Genomic DNA, 26,417 nt, shown 5'->3' on the forward strand with positions numbered 1-26,417 from the left:
TCATGTATGAAACTTTGTGCATAAAATTACAAAAATCATAAAAAATCAAAACTGATCACCTTATTATTAATAAAATAAAATCATACGAGTAACTATTTAGTTTTTTTCTAAAAAAAATAGAAATAAAACTATTCAAAAATTTTGAAAAATAAAAAATAAAAAATTAAAAAAGTGGGATATTGACATGTCAACTAGTAGTGGGTTTGACTTTTTTCCAACCAAATCTTAGATAATGTCTTAAACCAAAAAAAGGGGCAATTTTGTCATTTTCAAACAATAAAAATCGAATAAAGTGCTATCTTCTCTCTCTCCTCTCCCTTCCCCTCTCACAGAAAACCAACAGAAGAGAGAGAAAGAAAGAGACCGACTTTCATACCAGAAAACCAACTTTGAGACTCAGTGAGTGGATACTGTCCGTTTTTTTCTGTTAGAGAGAGAAACAAATTTTAATTATTATTTTCCCCAAAAAAACCCCATAAAATTATTATCCAAAAATACAAAAAAAATGGTGTCTGACCAAGAAATAGCAGAGGGTTTAGAAGCTTTGTTTCGTGAAACTAACCCTAATTCCTTCACTTCCCTAAATGAAGTTATTCATCGATTGCAATCAAAATTAGGGTTTGATCTTTCCACCAAAATCGATTTCATTCGTGCTCATATTAGCTTCCTTTTTAGTACTCCTCAGTCGGCGATTCCACCGCCGTCGTCGGCGCCGGCGACGGTTTCTCCGGTGGTGGTTTCTCGGCCTCATCCCCAGAATTTGAATGTAAACCCTAACCCTAACCCTAATAATAGCCCTAATGTTGTTCATCCTCAGCTTAATGTCAATGTTGTTCATCCTCAACATCGGGTTTTTCATCACCCTCCTCCTCCTTCGGCTCAGTCGTACTTCCCAAGGGGCCCCACTGAGATCAGTTTTGCTCAGCCTGGAAGTGGGACTGTTGTTTCTGACTCTCTCTCCTCACCAACTGCTAAAGAGAGGTTTGTGTTTATGTCTTTTATTTTTAATAAAAATTCTTTAATTTTTCTAGGGCATGTTTACAATTTGGGGGTTTTTAGACGTGGGTTACTTTACAAATGTGTTAAAAATTAGAGAATAGCTGAGTGTTTGAGATTTTTAGGGTTAGTTTTCACATCTTTTGCTGTTAATTAGTTGTTTTTCTGCTCCTTTACTGTAGGCAAGTGATTATGATTAAATTTGATATCTTGTGTGATGGGTCTTGTAGCAATGTGTTGCTGTGTATGGCCTATGAAGAATTCTGCCTTTAGGGTGAATGGGGGATTTCTTGTGTTGTTGCGTTTTTGGTAAAGTTTTGATCTTGATCGTTGTAGCTAGATTTAGTTAATGAAATGAACGGTTTTTAGATATTTTGGTCCTTGAATGCATACTATTTAGTCATTGGGGAATGTTGGAGAGTAGAAATCGGATGAATGACAAAGAGATATGCAGAAGAACTGTAAAGTTTGGGACTTAGGCTTTTATATACTCGTTTAGCTTACACATGTTGTCTTTTGGAGTCATGGCATTCTGTGGAGCTTTGTGAGGTTGCAGTAGGACCAGAGTGTATAGAATTGAGTTAGGTAGTATGCTTCATTCATAGTAGTTAGGTCATAGTACCTGTCCAATTGTCATGGCGAAGGCGTATTTTGGGTAGTTGGGCTGTTTGTCTTGATTGCTATGGAAAAACATGAAGAATCTGAATGTATGGGAAGATAAAGGTTTCATCAGTTGGGATTAATGAGGTTGAGAGGTGAAGAAACGCATAATTTGACGTTGCTGGATCAAGTGTCTCTATGCAAGGGTGTGTACGTGTTATGTAATGAATCTTCTACTATTGTGATCTAAGATAAATCGAATGACTTTAAAGTGTATATCTATTCTTACTCCCTCCGTTTATTTAAGTGTCCCATTGGGGATTTTGGCATGATTCATCAAACATACTTTGACTAATGTTTATGAATTATACATAAGAAACAATATAGTCTTGTGGGTACTCGTTGGAATCGTCTCAATGAGTAGATTATTAATATTCATTTGTTATAATTTATAGTTAATGATAATTAAAGGTACTATTGGTCAGTCATGTCACTATGGGGCACTTAAAAAACAACGGAGGGAGTATATAATATGAATATTACCATAGATTTTGTTTGATGTTTTAATTGTTATTAGGATACTATTAAATTAAGGGGCATTTGGGCGTGTGTGGTGAATCTCCTACTCTTGTGATCTAAGATAAATCAAATGGCTTGAAAATTTATATTATATAATATGACTATTGGCATAGATTTTGTTTTAATAGGGATTAGGAATTTACCAAATTAGGGGCATTTAGGTGTGTATTTGGTGCACTATGTTATATGGACTCGAGTACACGACATTTATGCCGTCATACTTTGCCTGACACGGACCCATGTATGAAATCCAATTTTATTCCGGATACGACATTTGGTCGTTGGGTACGATGATGTTTGTCCAAGAAGAGGAGTCGAGGTTTTCATGATGGCCATGAATGACGCTTCGTGGGGGGGGGGGAGGAAGGGCTTTTTACTTTTTTATTTTTATTTTTTCTATTTTTACTTTAAGGTCATTTGCTGATGGCAAACTCTGAAAGCAAAATGATAAGGGATTTTTGTAAATATATATATCTTTTTTTCATATGTAAGTCAACAAGAACTCGAAAGGCACGTGTTCTGGGTCAGTTTAGTAGTCTAATATTTGATGTTAAATTAAATTTTGCCTTCCTAGCAAAACTTCATTAACCTTTGATTGAAGATATTTCACCTAATTGTATTGCCATGTACCGTTTACCATATCCGTGTCCAAAGTTAAGATAGTGACCTTGTGTCATCATTTTTGAAAATGATGTTTCGGACACTCAGATCTATACCCATATTTGATATTCGTTCTGGTGTCCACGTAACATAGGTGGTGAATCTCCGTGATCTAAGATAAGCCGAATGGCTTGAAAGTGTATATCTTTTCTTGTATAATATGAATATTGGCATAGATTTATGCCTTAGTGTGAATAGGAAACTACCAAATTAGGGGACGAATGGTTGGTATGATACCATATTGGAATCAAGTGTGATTAAATTTATACTTCAAACCCAAGGTATGGGTTTAGGAACCTTTTTTTTTTTTTTTTTTTTTTTTTTTTTTTTTTTTTTTTTTGGGGGGGGGGGGGGGTGCGGACGTTGGTATGACTCATGCCAATCGTCTAGGTATGGAAATAAAAGTTTGTGTTCATTTCTATACATAACCCAAACACATGGTATTAAGAATCAAGCTCAAATCCCATACCTTCTGTATTTAATTCTTCCTTTTAAGCGCATATCAGCTTAATATTCTTACTTATCATGAATGCTTTAAATGTCAGGAAGCCTACGGTTCGATTCCATTATTTGTTCATCTTTTTTATTGTGATTGGCCGCTTTATATGACATTTGACAACTATGGATATTCTATACTCCTATCAGGGTATCTATTAGAGTACCTTTCAACTGCAATTTGTCTTTGCCCATTGTGGCTTTGTGTGTTTCACCAAAGTATACACAGGCTAATGCAAGTTTAACACCTTATTTCTGGAAGTGATATGTTGTATTTCCATTCACTAAATTTATAATTTTGTTAGTTTTGTTTTGTTTTGTTTGTTTTTTTTAAATTACACAGTTATTCTGGCAAGACATCCGGTCTCCGGGTCTTGTATTTTCAAATATTTGGTCTTTGGCCTGTTTCGTTCTGGTCTGGTCTGGGTTTGTACCAGTGAACAACCCTATTTAAGATATCAATTTGTCCCTTTTATTTTGTTTGCCTCCTCTATGCTTCTCTTTATTTGTTATGGAAATATTTTTTTACTTTATTATTGCTGGGATTTGAACTAACATGTGTTATGATTTCACCTCTATTGTAGTACCCAAAGTCGACCAAAACGAAGAGGAGGCCCAGGAGGGCTGAATAAACTTTGTGGTGTTTCACCTCAGCTTCAGGCAATTGTTGGCCAACCAGCCTTGCCTAGGACAGAGGTTTAGCTCCTTTATTTGCTCTTTCTTTCTTCTCTCTATATCTATTCTTTCTTGGTTATTCAATGTATGTATCTGGTACAGATTGTGAAGCAGCTCTGGGCCTATATAAGGAAGAATAATCTCCAAGATCCAAGTAATAAAAGAAAGATAATTTGCAATGATGAGCTACGGTTGGTATTTGAAGTTGACTGTACAGATATGTTTCAGATGAACAAACTGCTGTCAAAACATATTGTTCCTCTTGACCCAACAAGTATGAATAGCTTTGTATGAAAAAAAAACTCTCATATCTGCTTTCTATGTTGCCTTTTGAGCCTATGTTTTGATGGCTGCAGAGGTTCCAGAGCAACCATCCAAGAAAGCAAAGGTTGAAGAAGCTGAAGTTCCGAGCACTGATCCTGCGGCCCCTGATACACCTGCTGCTCCTGCTGTCTCTGCCGCCCCTGTTACCCCTGTTACCCCCGCTGTCTCTGCTGCCCCTGTTACCCCCGCTGTCTCTGCTGCCCCTGTTACCCCCGCTGTCTCTGCTGCCCCTGTTACCCCCGTTGTCTCTGCCGCTCCTGTTACCCCTGCTGCCATTGCTCCTCCTGCTGCGACTGTTCCTCCTGCTCCTATTGTGATCTCTGAGGCACTGGCTAAATTCTTTGGTACGAGTGAGAAGGAGATGCCTCAATCTGAGGTGTATAAGCGTATTGAAGAGTATATAAAGGCACAAGGCTTGGAGGTGGGTGAACATTTGTTTTGGACTGCTTTTGTCTAATTATATGTACAATTTATGCTTGGTAAAATTCCTGAAAGCTTTTGGTGGTTCTGTACTTCTTGAAATGTTTTGATCACTGTTGTTGGTTTGGGATATGTGAAAAATATATTGAAGAGGTATGAATTAGTAATTGGATGTGCTGACAAGTCTGTCCTGTGAAGCGCTTTTTTACTTGTGGAATATTGTAATATCTTTGATGACATCGCTCAAGATTTTGGATTGGATAGTGTACTTTACACGGTGTATTAGCTAAAAAAAAGGATAGTTGGATAAAATCTTCAAATCCCACTGCAGAGAATCTCAAGTACCAGGTTTATCAGTTAATGCACCTACCAAAGTGCCCTAGCAAGTTCTGATTTTTAATTACTGACACTGACGAGTAGGGCTTTCATGTTCTCTGCTAATAGGTCTTTTTTTGTTGAACTTGATCTTGTTTGCCTGAGTTCTTAGTACTATCCTAATTTGTGGTTGCTTTTCAAATGAGACTGACCCCATATAATCTTCACTTATGGATTCATGTTGCCAGAATGGCCATGGATAGGTTGATTCCTGATAAGTGTGAGTTCTATTTATGGTGACCATGTGCAAGGAACTAAGGACAGTGAGGCTGCCAAGACTGCACTTTTTACATTGAAGATGACCATTTAAGTCTGATCTCATGGAGCTTAGTTGGCTCTAATGACCATGGATCTTACTTTAACCATGCTAATTGTCAATTATTTTATTCAATTGCAGGGGCAACGCTGTTTAGGACAGCAGTGCACTGTAAACCTGTGATGGGTGACATTATTTCAGGAGTGTTGTGGACCTTGTGGCAGGGGATTTCATGATCTGGGTAACTGCTGATCATGTTGCAGTAAACCCTAATTTAAGAGCCTGTATTGTAAATGTGGAGTGTTGTGGACCTTGTGGCAGGGGATTTCATGATCTGGGTAACTGCTGATCATGTTGCAGTAAACCCTAATTTAAGAGCCTGTATTGTAAAGGCGGAGGTGTTTAAAGGTCTGTTGTTGAGGATTAAGGGTAAAGGGAGGTTGTCATGGCTCATGGAGTCATGGGGGAGTATGAAGCAGGAGAAAAAGGTTGATAGTGAGATAGTGATGATGGCCTAAGTGTGGAAACAGGTCTAGGGGGAAAGGGAAGGTTTAAGGTTTTATATCTCAAAGGAAGTGGTGTGGTATATATATATATATATTTCTGGGTTTGAAGCTTATCTGGTTGTGTTGCCATTTTCTATTTGGTTGTAAATTCTGTGCAGCCTGTGTTTTCTTGATTCTGGCTGCTATTTTCTTATGCATATGACTTGCCTTTTCCCTGTAGATTCAAACTATGGTCCCTTTTTTTTTTTTTTTTTTTTTTTTTTTGTGAATTTGACTGCTGTTGGGAGTAGTTGCTGTGTGGCATTGCATTTAATGGGGTTTTCGTTTTGAGTTTTTGGCTGTGGTATTGGTAAATAGTTTCTGTATGGAGGCAATGGCCTTTTATGTATTGTTATAGAGCATAAACTGTGTGCTTCACAGTGCCCGTGCCTATGTTAGCCCTGTTGACCTTTGTTTGTTTTCTGAATATAAAAGGTATAACTAGATGAATCAAATTAAGGATGGACAGCATGAATTAGAATGTAGTGATAGCAAAGAAAGATGGATTCAGTTCATATAACATCCAACCTAGATTCCTAGCTTTGTATAGGTATTCTGCATTGTGCAGCTTAAGTGCCCGTTTTCCCTAGGTACAGGACTACTTGATCTTCTTGCATCCTCACAGCCTCACCTTTATAATGAATTTTCACTTTTTTTGATGATGATGATTAGGAGTTTCTATGAATAGATCTATTTGCATGTTGGATTTTTTTTTTCTTATTATTATTTTTTATATATTTGTATATTTTAATTTTTTTTTAGGACGAGATCATATTTGGGATTACTCACTCTGTTGTGATTTTATTATTTTACCAGGATCCTTTAAATTCGATGGTCAGATGTGATACAAAACTTCAAGAACTGTTGGGATGTGAGAGCATTCCTGCTCCTGGGATTCGTGAAGCTTTGGCTCGTAATCATCTTTTCCAGCGAGCATGATGTAAAATGGTTAGTATCAATTACTACTTTCTTATTTGGGGTATTGCTTTAAAGGAAAAGCACACATTGATCTGAATGTTTATGATACTGGGTGTTGTTTTATATGAAATTGATGATGGCTTACATGTTTCTGGATCAAGCTAAATATTCTATTCATAAATATCTTCAAAAATTAGTTCATCTTTATGGTCTGCTGTTATCCAGTTAGCATTTGCATGATTACTGGGTAATTTTTATGAGCAATGAGTCTCCTGTTATGTCTTTTGTTTGGCATGTAATACCTGAAATGAATTATACAACACATATCGTTGGCTATGATAATCATCTGTTTCACATAACTATTTATCAGGTTTTATTAATTTTTTTAGTATTATGGTGTTATGATAATTGACTATGAAATTCATGTGTCATTTGAGAGGTATTCTTTAAATTTTTCTACATAATGGACTATCCATTCTTTAAATTGAATATGGGGCCAAGACAGTTCATTTATGAAACAAAATCGAATCTTAAAAGACTTGTGTGGGCTTAAATTTTATACTCCCTCCGTGTTTTAACTAGTGTTATAGTTTGATTTTTGTTCACTATTCACATAATTATTTTGACTTGATTAATTTACTAATATATAAAAAAAACAAATGTTATTGTATAATACATTATTGGATTTATTATAATGTATACTTTCATAATATTAATTTTCATATAATTTTACTTGCATATAATGAGATAAATTAATGGTCAAAGTCGTGTCTCGGCATGCGTGGTTGGTCAAAATGTAACATTTATTAAAACACGGAGGGAGTATAATTGGATGTGTTTATTCACATATTTCTGTTAACTTATGCTTATTCTTGTTAAAAATATTAATCTTAAGCTCCTTTGTGAATATTTATATTCTCTGTTAGTAATATGTGGCTCAAAAACCTTGACATATCCAACCCAAAATTGAAATGTTAGATTTAGATAAAGTGTTGAACACGGGTGCTGTAGATAAAATGACGAGTTGGGATTGGTATATGATGCAAAAGCAATGTGCCACACCGACTTGAAAGACTCAGTTTAAGCTGTTTTTATCTGCTGTTATAAAATTTGTAGTTTCTGAAGTGTTCTTGTAGTTTGGTCTTCTGTGCATCGTACTTCATTTTCATTTACATATGAGCGCCATTTACATAATGATGTTGTTGCTTGCAGGTGTTGATTTAATGGCAATCTAACTGACATGGTTGGATGTGTTCTAGGCAAATAGTAGTCTGAGCGATCTATCTGGACATTATTGTAAGTTATGCGTAGGAAGATGACTGTAATTAGGTTCAGGGTATGATGTAGGTAAGTAAATCCAAAGTTAGGGCTGGGACTCAGAATCCGCTGTTTATTTGTTATTCTGTAGAGATGCACTTCGACTATGATGGAGTTTTCTAACCAGTAGGGGGATTCATAGATCTTATGACTTAGAAAGCTTTGTACAAGATAGTAGTGATTACTTGCCTGTCTTATGAACATTTTATTTATTAATGCTAGGCTTTTAATGTTGCAAAGTGTAATGCTTTTTCTTATATAGTTTGCAGGATCTTCACATTTATATAGTTATGTGACTTATGTCCTTGTGTGTTGTCATGTATAGTTAATCAAAATTCGAATAAAATAAAATAAAATCAAAATGTCGGTTTGTGAAAGTTAAGCATCATATTGAGTTATTGACCTTATCATTTTCGAAAAAACATTATAAATCAGTACTTTCATATGAATATATACATATGATAACATGATTTATGACAGCAATGTTGAAGTATAAAAAAAACATTTATTAAATTATCATCGAACTTTCGTTAACTAGCCCACCAAGGGCAAGCAATCAACGGATTGGCCTTTGTTCTTAGGACTGCATTTGCCCCAAGCACCATGTCCACCCGAAACTGTTTCATTGGGCAAGGCAAATTACTCTCACCTCACCTCAGCCGCAATGCAGGTTTGTCAAAGCCTGAATGAAATAAAGACATGTTTCTCACAGGACTATCTTGACTGCAATTGCTCAATCAGAACCTGAAGCTCGATTAGCTTCCAATTGTAAATCAGCGAAGATGCTGTTTCTTCTCACCTTCGCTGGTTGTTACTTGGCCCGCCAAAGAATGGTCTCATATAAGCATCATCAAACTTTCTCCAGTATGAATGTATAGTGTGAATGGGTCTTTCAAACAGCATTGATAGACTGTCCTTAGCCCGACTCAGATTTGTAGCAGTTGATTCGTCCATTGAAAGCATCGGTAGGGTGAGATCATCTTTAGGAGATTTGGGCTCTTGGATGGGAGAATGGGGGACAAGATAAAATATGAGTGGCTTTGTTAGAAACCCAAAGACCTGCGGATGCAAAGAAAAACTTTATTGAGATTTATTTTTCTTCCCCGTTTATGTTTTATAATATTTTTTTCCCACACTTTCCCAGATAGAAATTACAAGAAAAACAATCAGTGTTTTTAACAGAAGTTACTGAAGCACAACACAATTTTTGGTAGAGTTCAAACAAAGAATATAGCTTACCAGTGTAGTAAAGAGTACAACGATCACGGTAGTGGTAACCATTGTAGCATTGATCGTATCCATTGTTACACCGGAGTATGTAAACTTCAAAGTTCAAACATAATAAAGTTCACAGTAATCAGCAAAGTATATCAGAAAGCAATTGAATATGAGAGCTAAGTTAGAAAGGCTATGAATTGAACTGGCATAGGATAAACATGAACCTGTTTAAATGCTAAAGCAATTGAGACAGCGCCTCTCATAAGTCCAGCCCACCATATAATTACCTACACAGCAGGGAGGTGAACTAGTAAAGCATGAACAAGTTTTTAAATACATAACTCGGAAATCTAGCTACTTAACAAGAAGCTTTACCTGCTTTTTAAATGTAATGGATGATCTTCTTCCAGATCTCTCTTTCTCTCGATTCATACGATTGGACAAAGCGGATAGAGGAAACACAAAAGCAGCACGAGCAAGTAAAATAAGAAATATGATGGTACTGTAGATGCCCAACAATGTCCAAATGCTGCAGGTAACAACGAAAACATATTGGAAACCAAATGTATCAGGCACTCCTAGTTGATACTTGGGATTAGATTATTAACTATTCTAAATAAAGATTATATTTCCAATGCATTAATGGTCTGATTCCTGAGAGTGATTTATCGTTACTCAAAAATATCGAATAACACTGTCCAAGCAGAAGATTTGATGCATTAATTCCATTAGCATACTAATCAAAACAAGGAATCATATAGCTCATGTATATGATCAAAACAAGCTAGAACCAGAAGCATTTGGTAGCAGTATCAATTGAAATTATTAGTCTGAGTTGCATAAACTAAAGAAGTCGTCGTACCTCAGCCTGGTCATTTTCCATTTCTCCATATCAAAAACATCCATACCCACGTAAAGGAAAATGAAGGTCTCGGCAATGAATGACATGGTTGCAAATATGTGCCTGCAAAAAGTTTGAGAAAAGTGACAAAGTAACACTAACACATTCATGTAGAATTCTCTTCCGGTTTTCTCTAGAGTGCATAATTTTTTTAGGGGGGAAATTGCTTAAGTACATAATCATATCGACTGCAATAACATTTAGATGAAAACTGACAAACTGTTCTGTCTACCTTGTTGTAATTCTTGAATTTTCTGTAATATTATACCACGCATAATGTGACATTACGATACCACAGAAGAAGACAGTCAGAATTCCACTCAGCTCTGCTAGCTGCAAAAGCCAAATTGAAACACAGAAGAGCATAAAGCTTTAATGATATACATGTATAACAGTATAAGGTAGTAACTAAAGAAAGCAGATTAGCATGATATGATATATGCATGTTTAGTAGTGAAATGGAAAGGAACAAGTTATAAAATGATTATCAAGACATGAGCAATTGCTGTAGAATCATGCATATCTGAGTGATAACCAACAAACTCGCAACTTTGAGCAAAAATATGCACTTGCCTCTGCCAATGCGTAGGAAAGATATGCCATCAAAGTCATTAGGGCAATTTCACGATCTGTGGAATGTCTGTAAAGAAAGATGAATAACATACTTTTAACTCGAAAGTCCACCAAACTTAGATTATGATATGAAATGGTTCTATGCTCAGAACACTTACCTACCGAAATACAATGCTTTAAGAGCATATGCAGTTAGAAGCCCTGTCTGCAAGAATAGAAGAAATGTTAAGGAACTGAATCTGTCAGACAAACATTTTGTGAAACGAAGGAGATACTTTGAGAAAGTATTTCAAGTTGATCAAACTTACACCAATCCCCAGTGCAGTGCTCGCGAAGAAAAGATAGAGAAAACTTCCAAGAACATGTGTCCAATCACCAACTTTTTTCACATTGAGCTTTTGAATTGCATTGAAGAGAACAACTGATGTTGCATCGTTTACAACCCCTTCCCCAAAAACTAAGCTGTACAGCAGAGGAGTATCGTCTTGATTAAGAACCTTCAAACAAAAGAAACTTATTAGAACTGATGCTTATGAAAATTTACATCATCACACTTAAAAGGCGCTAAATTGATCAATATACGTACTAACCTGAAGTGTGCACACAGTGTCAGTAGATGAGAAAATAGTTCCAATAGCTGAAGTTAAGGTACAAAACAAAAAGATATATAAATGAGTTAACATAAAAGATCACTGGAAATTTAGCATGAAAGTGACTAAAAGGAACATAAAGCTTACCGAGGTAGTCTCGTGCTGTTAGCCCAGCAAATCCAACTTTAGGAAGCAGCCACCAGCTACCTAACAGACGAAAACATGCAGGAATGACTTAATGAAAAATTAATTTTCAGGCCAAATGCAAAGGCATAAGAGGGTCTGCATATTACCAAGAGAAATGATGGTCGTTGAGATAAACACACCAATTACTCCGAAAAGCATAATTGTCAAGAAGTTTTGGAAAAATTGTTTCTTCTTAACTTGAAACCTGAGTCAAGTACAAGCAATATATGGCACCTCAGTAAATCTAGTGAATGTAGTTATCTATATTATCAATGAAGTCAAGTGTACTGACTGACTGATTACCCTGCATTGAAGATGATCGGCGGAAGGAGATAGATGAAGAATAGTTCTTCATCAAACCGTAATATGTGAGAGTTTGTCCCCTTGCTTATGAACAATATAATCATTCCAGTCAAGCATCCCTAAACCGAGGCAAAAAATTCATCAATACTTGAAAAACATGCTTGATAGATATGAAAAATTGCAAAGAAGGTACATATAGTATAATGTTTTGTTGTATGAAATGACAATTCTATAGTAATCACTAAGGTTGGTCCGGCTTAAAGAGGTTTTGATGGCCATTGTAGGAACAACGCGTAAATTCTTTAGTCTCATTTCTCTCAACTGTAATATATAACCATTCAATGCATAGCTAAGCCTTTAAACTCTAGTTTTTTCATATGTTAACTTCTCTATTTCTTAGCATACACAAAAATTGCATTCTTCTCTTTCATTTCTTGCAACTCACAATTTTCTTTTAGTCACAAACTTCTTGGGCAGATCATATTATAAATGACTAAGAAATTTCTGATAATGTAATTCCTTTAATACAAAACTTATCAATGAACTTATGAACACAGGCTAAACAAATCATCTAACAAATGACATTATAAACATTAAGTAAGATTTCAATTGGATCAATCTACCAAACTTAAGGTATAGTCATTGGAACAAAAGGTTTACTACTCCTAGTATGTTACATTGTTGCTCCAAATGAATATGTACCATATAACACGAACACGATCATTATCACATATAATAATGCATCGTTACGTATATACAACATGTTCGGTTCACTTCTTGTCCATATTTAGTCATACTTATTAAGATCATCATACACAAATATGCATTCAGTACATTCCACCTCCTAGTTCCTAACATCTAATGTACCTATACATATAGCATGTTCGGCTCATTTCTTGTTCAAATTTAGTCTTATTCATTTAGAGCACCATACACAAATATACATTCACAACATTCCTCTTTCTAGTCCCTAACATCTAATGTACATAGCTAGTGTAAATATGAAACATTTAAATAAATGTGCATTCTACTACCCTATATGTTACTCGGACTTGGGTACCCATGTCCGAAAAAGTCAACCCATATATGTAAATCCGACCCAAGTAGTGAAACATAACAACTACCCACATGCATGCAAATTTATCAAGCATGATCAAAACAACCTTTTTTTTTTTTTTTACATACTCCTACCCAACAAATACAAATTACTTATAATATGTACAAAGTATATATCATATCATATAAGTTTTGTATGATTTAAATAAATGTAACAAATAACAAAATGAATATAGGAGTAATTACAATGACAATGGCAGTGATAGATTCATTGAGCCAGCGATTTTCTTCAAGCAAATGACCAATCACCAAACAAAAACAAAGAACAGCCACAAAAACTGAAATGGGCACTACTTGTGCATGCCCACTTTCACCCATATTTGCTATTTCCACTCCTTTTTCCCATAACAAATCCATAAAAAACACCATTTTTTCCTATAATTTTGAGATTTTTTTTTTTTATTTTTTTTTTGATTAATTGAATGTAGGTGTGCAAAAAATATAGGAGATAATTGTGTATTGTTAAAGGTAAAGAAGAGCGAAATTCAAGCTCTATATTGACATCTGGACTTTGGACTGTGTGATATTGTGTTACGTGGTATTTTTATGAGAGGTGTTTATTGTCATTTTCTGGTTTCATTTGCCTACTTTTATAGTAGGTTTTTATTGATCTCTTGGATATAATCCTAAATTTCATGTTCCAATTTTCAATGTTTATCTTTGTTTATAGTTTTGGTCAAGGTTGCCAAGAGGGTAGGCCCAATCCATTGAATTCGAAAAGATTTACTCCAGAACAGTTCGGTATAACATATTGGCTCATCTGAACTTCACTTATCTTATCGATTGAGGTTATCTTATTTGAATTTATTCAAACTTATTTACTTATCAGTTATATTATCAAACTGAATTATCTACATAAACTTATTGTTTGGGTCCAATCTAGTCCAATTGGGCTCAGTCATTAAATGATTCAATTAAAAGCCCAAGGTCAAGGTTCAACTCTCCAATTGTGCTAAAGTCAAGATCAGTCCACAAGGCAAGTCAATTGGGCCAAGGCCCACTTCTCCCATATATGCAAAGGTATAAAAGCCATCAATATCACATTTGTACATTCATGCACAAAAAGCCTCAAGCAATTAATTCTCTTGCATAACTTTCTCTCTCTACACATTGTACTGACTTTAGCATCGGAGGGGCCATCCTCGGCAACACCCCCGAGGCTAGTTTACGTGTGTTTGCTGTGCAGGAGACCCTCGGCCCAACATCACTTGGACCGAGCCCAGTCTTCATCTACTACATTGGACCTTCGGCTAGGTCCCATTGTTTTCACCCGAAACAATTTGGCGCCGTCTGTGGGGAAGACTTTCAAAAATCTTTAAGCCAATCAAAATCATCTTGCAATCATCTTAGTAGCAATGGCTAAGAACCGCAAGAACAAAAGCCTACGTCAAGGAGCGGGCGAAAGGCCTAAAACTCCTACACCATCACCTTCGCCGGACTGGAACTCTTCGAAGGGTGCTAGTTCGGGGGGAGGATCATACCGGGAGGATTCCCTTTCTCCCGTTATTCACAACTCTCACCATAGACCGAGTCCCCCTCGGTCTAACAGAGGTCAGTCCGATCATAGGACTCATTCGGTGCCCCAAAGCCAACCTTTGACCATCCGCTCTCACTCTCACACTCAGCCGAGGACCCCTTTGACGGGGCCCAGCTCGGAAGAAGTGGCGAGAGCGCTGGCGGTGCTCATGGAGGCAATGAGGGCACAAAACATGCCTCCACCTCGTGATCGAACTCCTCCGCATACCAGGCATCAGCGGAGGAAGCTAGACCAGGATGGGGGGAAGCCTCCCTCCTTCCGGGAGCTGGAAGAGTGGGAAGGGGATACTTGGAGAACTGAAAAAGAGAGGAAAAAGAACCCTCAATTTTTCAAAGGATCCTCAACCTCTCGGCCAGAAACGCATAAGAGCAGCAGCTCAGCCTCTCGGCCGGAATCTACCCACCGAGAGCGACCTGAGACTGTTCGCCGAAGCGTACTCGACCGACTCGGCGGCAGGGAGCCGAGCGTGCACAGCCGCCTCTCGTTCCCTGTAGCCGAGGCCCAAACTTCCCAGCCAGGGACGAAAACCACTTCTACCTCTCTAAGAGGGCGGAGCGCGGTCCCCTCGACCAGGAATAAAGGCAAGGCCGTTATGCTTCCCACCAGTTCCCCATTCGAGCAATGGATTCTAGAAGAGCATGTGCCTACGGTTAAAATACCGTCGCACATCACATATGATGGGACTTCGGATCCGAAGGACCACATTGCCTCGTACGAGGCTCATATGCATCTTTGCCCCAGGTCCAAAGCGACTTGGTGCAAATATTTTCCAACCACTCTCAAGGGGGTCGCGCAAGCGTGGATCTCCAAGGGAGTGAAAGAAGGCTCAATCACCGGGTGGGATGATCTGTCCTTCAAATTTAAGAGCAAGTTTTCCACGGCAAACCGCCGAGAGAAGACTACTGCAGAACTCATGGGTGTGCAGCAAGGGGAGGCTGAAAGCCTCCGAGACTATCTGACTCGCTTCAGCAACGAGTCGTCCAACATTTCTCAACTGCACCAAGGGCTGGCAGTTTTCGCCCTTCAGCACGGTCTCAGAGCAGGGAAGTTCTCCGACTTCATGGTCATGAACTCACCCAAGACCTTGGAGGAGGCGCTGAATGCTTCGGATAAGTTCATCCGAGCTGAAGAGTGGAACAAAACAAAAACCCAACCTCAATCTGGGGGAGGGAAACAAAAACAAACACCCTCGTCTGAAGGCCAAGGCCAGAAGGCAAAGGGAAAGGCGAAAGCCTCGGAACAATCTTCGGCCAACGAGTTGAAGAAGGAAAAATCTGCTCCTTTTATGGGCAGATACGAGTCCTACACTCCGCTCTCTCTTCCGCGCGCCAAAATTTACAGCGTAACGAAGGAGGAGCAGAGTTACAAAAAGCCGAGACCACTCCCAGAGTGGTATCAGCGAAAAAATAAAAACCAGTGGTGCGAGTTCCATGAATCACCGGGACACAACACTGAGGAGTGTATCCAGCTGAAGGACCAAATCGAAGATATGGTCCGGAAGGGGTACTTGAAAAAATATATCGCGGATCACCGCGAGAAAAAAGAGGCTGAGAAATCCGAAAAGGACTCTCGGCAAGAAATCGACTTCCCCCGAAAGAACAGCCAAACTGCGGAAGGAAAGTTCCCTCCAATCCATGTTATCTCGGGAGGAGCATGCTCTTGGAGGGAGCACAAGCGTCACCTCAGGGCTCTGACCCATCAGGTGAACCATGCCGACATTCAGCCGCCCCAGTCACCGGTGCCGAACATGACGTTCACATCCGCTGACTGCCGGGGGGTGACGTACCCTCACGAGGATCCGTTGGTGATCATCGCCACGGTGGCCAACCACGACGTCAGCAAAGTTCTAATTGACGGTGGTAGCGGAGCAAATATTTTGTTTCGAAAGGCCTACAATCAAATCAAGCTGAAGCCCAAGCACCTCACGCCGGTATCCTACCCAGTATCCGGATTCAATGGGGCATCAACTTATCCTGATGGGAAGGTTCTGCTTCCTATCACCATCGGCTGCGATGAAGCAGCTAGGAACTTCATGACTGAATTTTTAGTCATCGACGCTCCTTCTGTGTACAACTTGATTTTGGGGAGACCCATAATTCACGAGATCCAAGGGGTCGTCTCAACTTATCATCAGCTGATGATCTACGCTTCAGACGCCGGCTTCCCCGAAAGGGTCCAGGGCAGCCAAAAGGAGGCCCGAAGGTGCAACTACCTCAAGCCATCCACTAGTCGCCCTGACGACGACGATGAGGATGAGGAGGAGAAAGAAAAAGAAAGAGAGCCGAGCACAAAAAAGCCGAAAGGTCTAAGTGCTTCGGCCCAAGGTTCTGTGCCCAAAGAGAAAGGGCCAGAAAAAGGAAAGGCTAGCTCTTCATCTGAGCCGAAAGACTCAGAGAGCCAGTCGAAGAAGAAAAAGTCTGGGACGCCTGCTGATATAGACAGCAGGCCAGATTGTGAAGAGTCCAGCCCATCAACAATGGACCTGGACCAGCAGACTGAAACGGTTGAGTTGACCGAAGGAGATGCTGAGAAATGTGTAACAATCGGGATGGACCTTGATCCGAGCACCCGTTGTGAACTTATTCAACTCCTTCGGGACAACAGAGATGTGTTTGCCTTCTCGGCAGCTGATATGCCCGGGATAAGTCCAGACCTCATCTCCCATAAGCTTAACGTCGACCCAACGTGTCGGCCAGTTAAGCAAAAGAAGCGGAATTACTCCGCAAGTAAGAACCGAGACATCGCAGCCGAGGTCAAAAAGTTGCTGGATGCAGGCTTCATCGAGCCTTGTCAATATTTAGAATGGCTGGCAAATGTGGTGATGGTTCAGAAGGCCAATGGTACCTGGAGAATGTGCGTTGACTTCACGAACCTAAATAAGGCTTGTCTGAAAGATTTCTATCCCTTGCCGAGGATCGATCAGCTAGTCGACTCGACAAGTGGCCATGCCTTGCTTAGTTTCATGGACGCATTCTCGGGGTATCATCAGATCTTCATGCACCCCGACGACCGAGCAAAGACGGCATTCGTCACGAACGCCGGGGTGTACAATTATAAAATGATGCCCTTCGGATTGAAAAATGCGGGGGCAACTTATCAAAGGCTGGTGGATCAAGTTTTTGCCGATCAAAAAGGCCGAAACATGGAAGTTTATGTTGACGATTCAATCGTCAAAAGCAAAAAATCTGAAGACCTTGTTAAGGACCTGGCTGAAACCTTCGCCACCTTAAGAAAGCATCAAATGAAGCTGAATCCGAAGAAGTGTGTCTTCGGCGTGAAGTCAGGGAAATTCCTTGGATTCATGGTCAGCAAGAGGGGGATTGATGCCAATCCCTCCAAAGTCAAAGCAGCGCTCGATCTTCCTGAGCCGAAAACAAAGCGGGATGTTCAGCGGCTCACCGGAAGAATGGCAGCCCTCTCAAGGTTCATTTCCAGAGCTTCGGAAAAGGGGTTACCTTTCTTCAAAGCCCTGAAACTCCCAAAAACAAAAGAGCTCGTTTGGGAAGAAGAGCAAAAAGAAGCCTTCAAGCAGCTTCGGGAGCACCTGGCTCAACTCCCGACACTGACCAGTCCAGTAGAGGGAGAAACTTTGTATTTGTACGTGGCTGTCAGCCCAGCCACCATCAGTGCAGTGCTGCTGAGAGAAGAGAATAAAATTCAACAACCGATCTACTTCGTCAGTCACACTCTGACGGATGCCGAGACTCGCTACCCTCTACTCGAGAAAGTCGCCTTTGCAGTAGTGGTAGCTGCTCGGAAGCTGAGGCCCTATTTTGATTGCCATCAGATAGTGGTCTTAACTGATCAGCCGCTGGAAAAAGTTCTCGGCAAAGTTGAAAAATCTGGTAGGCTGGCCAAGTGGGCTTTCGAGCTCACCGAATTCAGCATCAGCTACCAGCCGAGAGCAGCCATCAAGGCTCAAGCTCTAGCGGACTTCTTGGTCGAATGCTCGTACCAAGAGACGCTAGACGATGAAAAGAAAATCTGGACCGTGTTTACGGATGGATCCTCCACCATAAATGGTTCGGGGGCAGGGGTAGTGATAACCTCTCCTGAAGGCAAATCCTTTGAGTATGCATTAAAATTCTCTTTCAAGGCTTCGAACAACGAAGCTGAATATGAGGCAGCAATCGCTGGCCTAGAGTTGTGCATCTCTCTGGAAGCCGAGCATGTTTGCCTGAAAACAGACTCTCAGCTAGTTGCATATCAGATCGGTGGAAGCTACGAGGCCAAAGAGCCCTCCATGATAGCCTATCTTGCCAAGATCAAATCAGTCATTGCAAGGCTGAGAACTTTTGAAGTTCAGCTGATCCCAAGGGGTCAGAATGCTCAGGCCGACGCACTCTCCAAACTTGCCAGTTCAACTCTCACTGAGCTAAACAGATCTGTATATGTGGAAGTGCGCCGAGAAAGAAGTGTCGACGAAGCACCTGAAGTGTGCTGCGCTGACCCAGAGCCCAGCTGGATGGATCCCATCCTAGCTTTCAAGCTTCGGGGAGAAATTCCCGAAGATAGAATTTTGGCCTCCAAACTGAAGAGAACCAGCTCAAGGTTCATCGTCTTCAGAGGGGAGCTTCTGAAAAAGTCCTTCTCAGCCCCATTGCTGAAGTGCGTGGGACCAGCAGATGCAGATTACATCCTTTGGGAGATCCACCTCGGTATCTGTGGGAACCACATTGGGGGAAGGACCCTAGCCCACAAGGCATTGAGGGCCGGATATTACTGGCCCACCATGATCTCAGATGCTAAGGAGCTAGTAAAAAAATGCGAAAAATGCCAGAAATTCGCACCAGTCATCCATCAGCCAACCCAAGAGCTTCAGTCTGTGCTGAACCCACTTCCATTCGCCCAGTGGAGACTGGATATTTTGGGACCCTTTCCAGATGCACCTTACCAAAAAAAGATGGTTAATAGTCGGCATCGACTATTTTAGCAAATGGATTGAGGCTGAAGCAGCATCGAATATCACAGAGCAAACTGTCAGGAAATTTATCTGGCAAAACATTATTACCCGCTTCGGTATTCCGAAGGTCCTTGTCTTCCATCATGGGAGGCAATTTGATAATATGCCGCTGAGGCGGTACACAGATCAGTTCGGCATCAAATTGGCATATTCAGCAGTGTGTCATCCACAAAGTAATGGCCAAGCCGAAGCTGCAAATAAATAAATCCTCAACGCTTTAAAGAAAAGGGTTGGAGATCAAAAGTCCAAGTGGATAGAGGAACTTCCAGGAACCCTCTGGTCGCTTCGGACAACTGAAAAAGAGGCAACGGGCTATTCACCTTTTGAGCTGGTGTATGGTGCCGAAGCCGTTCTTCCAGTGGAAATCGGCTCTGAAAGTTTACGAGTGCACCACTTCTCGGCTGAGAATGAGCAACTTATGAAGGAATCTCTCGATTTCCTCGATGAAGTAAGAGACTCAGCCCGAGACAGAATGACCGCTTATAAGCAGAGAATCAACAAATTTTACAACCGAAGGGTCCATGCAAGGCCTCTCAAAATTGGAGACCTTGTCCTTCGTAATGCCGCCGCAGTTCAGAAAGGCCGAATCCACGGGAAACTCTCAGCTGCATGGGAGGGACCCTATGAAATCTATGATGAGCTTCTGCCAGGGACATACCGACTTCGTCAGTTAGATGGAACTGAGCTGAAAAATCACTGGAATGCTGATGTACTTAAGAAATATCTTGTGTAAACCCTTCGGGGCAGAACAATCTTTGTGAGTACATCTTGAATTATTAATGAAAGGCCTCAGAGCCACCATTTCTATAATTATTTGCAACTTTTTATTCTTTCAAGTTTTCTTTATTCTATCTACTCTTTAAGGGTTTTTATTCAGCCTCGTCTGAAACCTTTGCCTTTGGGTAACCGGGTTTCTTGCTGACAAACTCGTCTTTTTAAAGAACTCTGGTCTTTCAACTGAAGTCAAACTTCAGTAAGACTTGTTCTCCAAAGACATGAGTCCATGGACAAGTCTGGGATATTGCCTTAACTGAGCTTTGTATCCCAGAAAGCCGTTACCTGACACATTGCCTTCAGTTGGCCTTGTGTTTCAGATATCCATTTTTAAAGATAGACAGAAAATCAAGGATAACAACAACTGTTAGAAATTTTTCATTCAGCTTCGTCTGAAAGTCAAAGAAACAAAACCCAACTCAGCAATCCAAAGACTTGAGTCTTCAGATTTCTGGGGGGGGGGGGCAAGAGGCACTATCAGTGCAAGTTTATCTTCAAGCTGAAAGCTTTGTACTTAGCAAAATTTTTGCGAAATTTCTCAAGTTCAGAAACAGTAAAGCATTCAGAATAAGACAAAGCAATTGAAGAAAAAGCATCAGATTAATGAGAGTAATGCTCAGAAAGTGAGCTACAAGTTAGAAAGTGAGCTACAAGTTCAAATGTTTAAAGAGCATAATAAAGCATCGGCAGCCGCCCACAAGCGGAAAATTACAGCTGCCGAGGTACATACAAAAACAAGAAAGCAGTTTGTACATCAAGGCAAGCTGAAGCAAAAAACAAGGCAAAAAATTCAGAAAGCGGCAAGTCTAAAGTTGAGCGCACGATGAACCGCAAGATTCTGAAGACGACTGCCCGAGTTCCTATGCTTCAGCCCGAGGATCAGACTGATCAGCATTACTGGGTCCCATGGTGGCCTCAGTCCCAGCAGCAGAAGAGGCAGGCTTTGCACTCTGCTGAGCCTCCCTTTCCCTTCGTTCAGCCTCCAACTCCTTTCTTTCAGCTTCCTCTTCGGCTTCTTCAGCCTCAAGGATTTCAGCTTCGATTGGAGTTTCATACTTCATGTGAAGGTCTTCGGGATCCTGGATCCATTCAGCACATTTGGACCAGTCCAGCTTCGGCTCAGCATGTAGGCAGACTCTTCGGCACACTCTGAACCCGTTTTTGAAACCCATTTCATACTCTTCTTGGGTGTAGATACGGACCTTGAGTAGAGTCTCAGCATCAGCCAACTTCTTCTTTGTCTCCTCCAAGTCTTCCTTGGATTTCTTCAGCTCATCAGCGATCTTGGAGGAGGAATCTCTCTGCTCGTTCAGCTCCTGCTGAACTTGGGAAACTTCAGTCTGAGTCTGGGCCAGTTCATCTTTTTTGGCCCTCAGCTGATCCTCAACCTCTTGGAGCTTAGCTCTCTGAGCTTCAGCAGCAGTAGCAGCCTCTGAGAGTTGGACATTTTGAGCTTGGAGCACCTCTTCAGCAGCCATTCTACTGGCTTCAAGATCTTCCATCTTTTGCTGCACTTTAGCTTGTGCAGCAACTCCTTCTCGGATTCGGCTCCCAATGGCAGCCTTGAATTTGAAGATGTCCACTCCCATGTGCTCCTGAAGGAATTTCTCCCCTTCTATCAGTGGGGGAAAAACTTCCTTCTCCATAGCAGCGCAGAAGGTCTGAAGGGCTTCAGCAGCTTTCTTTTCATACTCTTCACCCTTCTGCTGCTTCTCTTCAGCCGCTGCTTGCTTCAGCTTGGCAAGCTTCAGCTCCTCCTCTGCTGCTTTCTTGTCGTACTCAGCAGCATCTACCCTATCTTGTAGGGTATCTATCAGCTCTACAGTGAGAGTCTGATTGTGCACGAACTGGAAACAGGGGCACAAGTCAGTAAAAAAAAAAAAAAAAAAAACTGAAACTGAACTGAAGAGCTAAATTGAAAAAGAGATAAAGGCAACGAAGGAGGTTTACCTGCATCATCAGCAGTTGATTAGACCTTGCTGGGTCTGGAACTGATCTGCTGGATTCGCCCATCCCAGCAGTGGCCTTCAGCGACCAGATCCTCGCCCTATCTACTTCGGACAGGCTAGCAAAATTGCCGAAGTAGGCTGCAGCACCTTCTCGGTTCTGGCCCCATATGAGGTCCCAGATGTGATCTGGAATTGGCATTCGGGGGGCCGAGAAACCCATTTCTCCAGACTGCAGCGTTTGGAAAGAAGGGAAGGATGACGATGGAGCTTCCTGAGTCTTAGATGGCTCAGTTTCCTCCTTCTTCTCAGCAGAGTCAATTATTATGACCTCTGCTTCTTCTTCTTCTTCTCCAGGTGTGAGGACGAAAGCCTCAACCTCTCTTGCAATATCAGCTGTGAAACCCTCAGCATCGGGCATCACAGCATCCTCAGCATTGTGCTCAGCGGCACTCTCTTGAACCTCCTCTTGGACCCCTCCCTTAGGATCGGGAGTTTTCTGATCCACCTCCATCTCGAGAGGTGGTGGAGGGGTCTTCGGCGGTGATTGATGTGGTGGCTGAGGAACCCTCGGCGATCCACCGCCTTCCTCAGGTTCCCTTATTTCGATGCCGACGGTCCTCGGCCTCGTCTAGAAGTCGTGGGGGCCGATGATGGCCATCCTTCGTCTTCTTTTGTGAAGAGGCTGCTCGTCCATGTCTGACTCTTCAGACTCTTCTTGTATTTGATCTTCGGGACGAGCAGGGGCTTTCACTTCTCTTTGTCTTTTGCTCTCTTCAGACTGCAAAAGACAGGGGGGCAGGAAGAATGTGAGTAAAAAAAAAAAAAAAAGAGAGAAGAGAAAAGCTGAAAAGCTAAGTCTAAAAATTCACCGAGGTCTTCAGCAAAGCCTCGTCTTCTTCAGCTGCCCTGGCCGCTGCTTCTTCTTCAGCAGCCCTGGAGGACCCTTCTCCTCCTTCACAAGCTTCAATAACCCGTGCAACCTCTTCGGCTGTACGGGCAGCTTCAGCTTCTTCGTCTAACAACTGAAACCAGAGATCTCTCTTCTTCCACCAAGGCTTCTGCTTCTGATACAGAGCAACAGCCTCAATTTGGAAATGGGAATGATCTAGATGAACTTCCCTGTGCTTCGGATCGGTGATAGAAGGGGCCCGATCAATTATGACTCTTTCTCGGTTGACGCCGAGACGATTGTAGTCAATGCCGACGTTGGTCTCGTTTCGCTCTGAATATAAGAAAAAAGGAACAAAGATCAGTTCAGCAAAATAGAAGATGCTGGATTGACTCAGCAGAAAAGTGTGAAGTAAAAACAGAGAAAAAGAAGTAAATAAAAAACGCCTTGGCCCCATCCGAAGAAGCTTACCATCCCTAAACTTTCGGCTGAGGCCGACAGCTGCTAACATTTTCTCTTGGAAAACGTAATGCGTATCCGGGAGCCAAGTCTCCGGGATATACTTCATTCGGCCGCCGCCTCCACGGTTCAGCAGTTTGCCGAAGATATTCTGTTGATGAAGGTTCAGATCTGGGCCGTTATCTTCGGCAGGGCCTAAACTTCCCATTTCGGGATCAGGCTCAGCAAGATACCTGGGAGCGCTGAAGACGTAAGGGTGGTCAGGGTCCGTGGGCGCTCTGACCCAAATCCATTGACCCTTCCAGTCCTTGTCTGAGGAGTCGTTCGGCCACATTGTTAGGTACTGGGGCCGGGATTCAATCCGGTACCACCCAGGACCATGATCTCCGTGCCCGCTTTGAATGTTTGGCACTAGCCGATGGAGCTTTATGAAGCAGTGCAGATTCGGCACATATCTGAAGAACTTACAGACCCACAAGTATGTCATCACCCTTCGGACGCTGACAGGAGTTAGCTGACATAGGGAAACATTATAGTGGATCAGCAAGTCTCGGACAAATACGTCCAAAGGGAACCTCAGCCTATACTGAAGTTGTCTTGTGTACACCCCCACATATCCCGGGGGTGGACGATGGATCTTATCGGATGCCACAGACATTCGGCACCAATACCCATCAGCTTCAAGGATGCCGTAATGCAATTCAATCTGCTCGGCAAACCGGTATTCATCAGCATTCCCTACCCACCATGAGTAGGGGCAGTTCTTTATCATGGCCGAAGCTACTTCGGCATCCTCCCACTCTGTAAATCCAGGGAGGATATCCCAAAGGTTGGCGGGGACTTCTTCGTCCCGCCCAGAAACGCTTGGCCCCTCCGTTCCCTCAAGAGGCGCCGAAGAAATGGGAGTCGCCCTGATCCCTTCAGCAGGGTCAGACCCCACTCTTTGTCCGTTCCATGTCCCAGTCCTGTTCCTAGGATCGGGAATCGGCCTTGCTCTTCTTGGAGCACGGGCCCTACCTCTAACTCCTCTCACCATGGTCGAGTTTCGAAGAAAAAGTCGAAAAAAGGGGAAAGAGTTCGAATTCGAAGAAAAGTAAACTAAAATCAAAGGAAATTACCTTAATCTGAAGCGGAATTTGCCGATCTACGAGTTGGTAGTGTCGAATTTCAGTTTCTAAGCCTAATGCTCGGGGAACTTGCGAAGTTTTGACGCGGGTTCTTGGGTTTTCTCGAGAATTCTGGGTTTGTGTTTGTGAAGAAGTGAGGAGAGATGGTGCGCCTCTTTGATTATATTTCCAGAAATGGGAATTCTGGGAGTCACGCTTTAATTTCTCTTAAATACCCCACTAAGTAACCGTTAAACACACGTTCCCTTGATTAACCGCCCATTATCTGTCCAACTTCCACAATTATCCATCCAGCCGCCGTTATTTCATTAATTGCGGTTTAAATTCAAATGTTTTGGATTAATTAAATCATTTACTTCCCTCCTTTTTCTGATTAATTAAACCCGACCCGTCATACTTCCAAATCGGGTTTGAGGGGCAAGTTGTTTGGGTCCAATCTAGTCCAATTGGGCTCAGTCATTAAATGATCCAATTAAAAGCCCAAGGTCAAGGTTCAACTCTCCAATTGTGCTAAAGTCAAGATCAGTCCACAAGGCAAGTCAATTGGGCCAAGGCCCACTTCTCCCATATATACAAAGGTATAAAAGCCATCAATATCACATTTTGTACATTCATGCACAAAAAGTCTCAAGCAATTAATTCTCTTGCATAGCTTTCTCTCTCTACACATTGTACTGACTTTAGCATCGGAGGGGCCATCCTCGGCAACACCCCCGAGGCTAGTTTACGTGTGTTTGCTGTGCAGGAAACCCTCGGCCCAACATCACTTGGACCGAACCCAGTCTTCATCTACTACATTGGACCTTCGGCTAGGTCCCATTGTTTTCACCCGAAACACTTATTATATGTTATTAGAATTTACTCCTTTCTTATCATTAAATCTAAAATAAGTACAAAAAATATGAGGAAAAAATTAATATTTATGTACCATAATTGATTCTAAGTTTTAAATGACCTCAACTTAAGGAAATTAATACCACATGGACACATAATGCATCTACATCCGAATTTACATAAGAATCTTAAAAAATATATATACTCAACAAATATAATTTGTTTTTTAATACGACTTAATTAAATCAAACACTATCATAAAATTTTTATGGATGATTTTGCGGGTGTTGAGCCCTCATGGTTGTCTAGGCTCGTTTAGCACAAATCGTGCAACAAACTAAAAATGAGCTCTCTAAGCATAACAAGACTCATATGCTCACATTATTAGGAAGTGTCATGCACTCATGTGGCTTTTGCCTAACTATCTATAGTGTTAAGACGTGTTCAATCCGTTCATCATATTTTGCATAAATAAGCCAAGCCTACAATTAGACACAACTAACAAAAAAAATCGTGTTTTACTTGCCTAACACCAATATGGTCTCGTGAACACAATAAGTAAGAGATGTCAAAATCTGTCGCGAACTCGCGATCGATCTGATTCGAAATTGATTCGAAAAACATCCGACTCGGATTTCAACTTGCATCAACACAATAAGTTAGCATGACTCAAATTTGAAATTAGAGTCCACCCGAGTTCACCAAACCCGACTGAAACATTCAAATTGACTTTCTTTGCTCGATGGTACGGTGCTATGTCTCAACCTAACTCCGACAACACCCAAAAAATTAAAATTGAACCACGACCCATTTGGCTATTTTGATTTTTGACCCCAAG

At 41.2% G+C, this 26,417-nt stretch overlaps 2 protein-coding genes across 2 annotated transcripts; one reads left to right on the plus strand and one right to left on the minus strand.

The window, feature by feature from the left end:
* Nucleotides 1–236: 236 nt before the first annotated feature.
* On the plus strand, nt 237–8,381 carry LOC145627433 (uncharacterized). The gene is made up of 6 exons (XM_081679819.1): nt 237–981; nt 3,915–4,026; nt 4,108–4,279; nt 4,362–4,750; nt 6,742–6,873; nt 8,056–8,381. Exons 1-5 carry the CDS (start codon nt 506–508, stop codon nt 6,862–6,864), a joined length of 1,272 nt encoding a protein of 423 aa, XP_081535945.1. The 5' UTR covers nt 237–505; the 3' UTR covers nt 6,865–6,873; nt 8,056–8,381.
* A 281-nt stretch (nt 8,382–8,662) lies between these two features.
* On the minus strand, nt 8,663–13,436 carry LOC145627434 (sodium/hydrogen exchanger 4-like). The gene is made up of 14 exons (XM_081679820.1): nt 13,234–13,436; nt 11,932–12,050; nt 11,736–11,833; nt 11,590–11,649; nt 11,443–11,489; nt 11,161–11,349; nt 11,011–11,057; nt 10,853–10,919; nt 10,512–10,612; nt 10,241–10,342; nt 9,754–9,907; nt 9,603–9,665; nt 9,400–9,483; nt 8,663–9,219 (listed from the first exon to the last, which is right to left on the minus strand). The coding sequence occupies exons 1-14, from the start codon at nt 13,414–13,416 to the stop codon at nt 8,956–8,958; spliced, it is 1,578 nt and encodes a 525-aa protein (XP_081535946.1). The 5' UTR covers nt 13,417–13,436; the 3' UTR covers nt 8,663–8,955.
* Nucleotides 13,437–26,417: the final 12,981 nt, after the last annotated feature.

This window comes from Chenopodium album, chromosome 4 (genome assembly GCF_948465745.1).
Source record: "Chenopodium album chromosome 4, dcCheAlbu1.1, whole genome shotgun sequence".
NCBI lineage: Eukaryota > Viridiplantae > Streptophyta > Magnoliopsida > Caryophyllales > Amaranthaceae > Chenopodium > Chenopodium album.

Bases quoted from the DNA above. Each gene is read 5' to 3' on its own strand.
- LOC145627434 (XM_081679820.1), bottom strand. From the start codon at position 13,416: ATGGTGTTTTTTATGGATTTGTTATGGGAAAAAGGAGTGGAAATAGCA. The intron at 11,650-11,735 runs GTAATATGCAGA...TTCGTCTGTTAG, and splicing joins AACGACCATCATTTCTCTTG to GTAGCTGGTGGCTGCTTCCT. The intron at 9,220-9,399 runs GTAAGCTATATT...TTGCATCCGCAG, and splicing joins TTGTACTCTTTACTACACTG to GTCTTTGGGTTTCTAACAAA.
- LOC145627433 (XM_081679819.1), top strand. From the start codon at position 506: ATGGTGTCTGACCAAGAAATAGCAGAGGGTTTAGAAGCTTTGTTTCGT. The intron at 982-3,914 runs GTTTGTGTTTAT...CCTCTATTGTAG, and splicing joins TCACCAACTGCTAAAGAGAG to TACCCAAAGTCGACCAAAAC. The intron at 4,280-4,361 runs GTATGAATAGCT...TGATGGCTGCAG, and splicing joins TGTTCCTCTTGACCCAACAA to AGGTTCCAGAGCAACCATCC.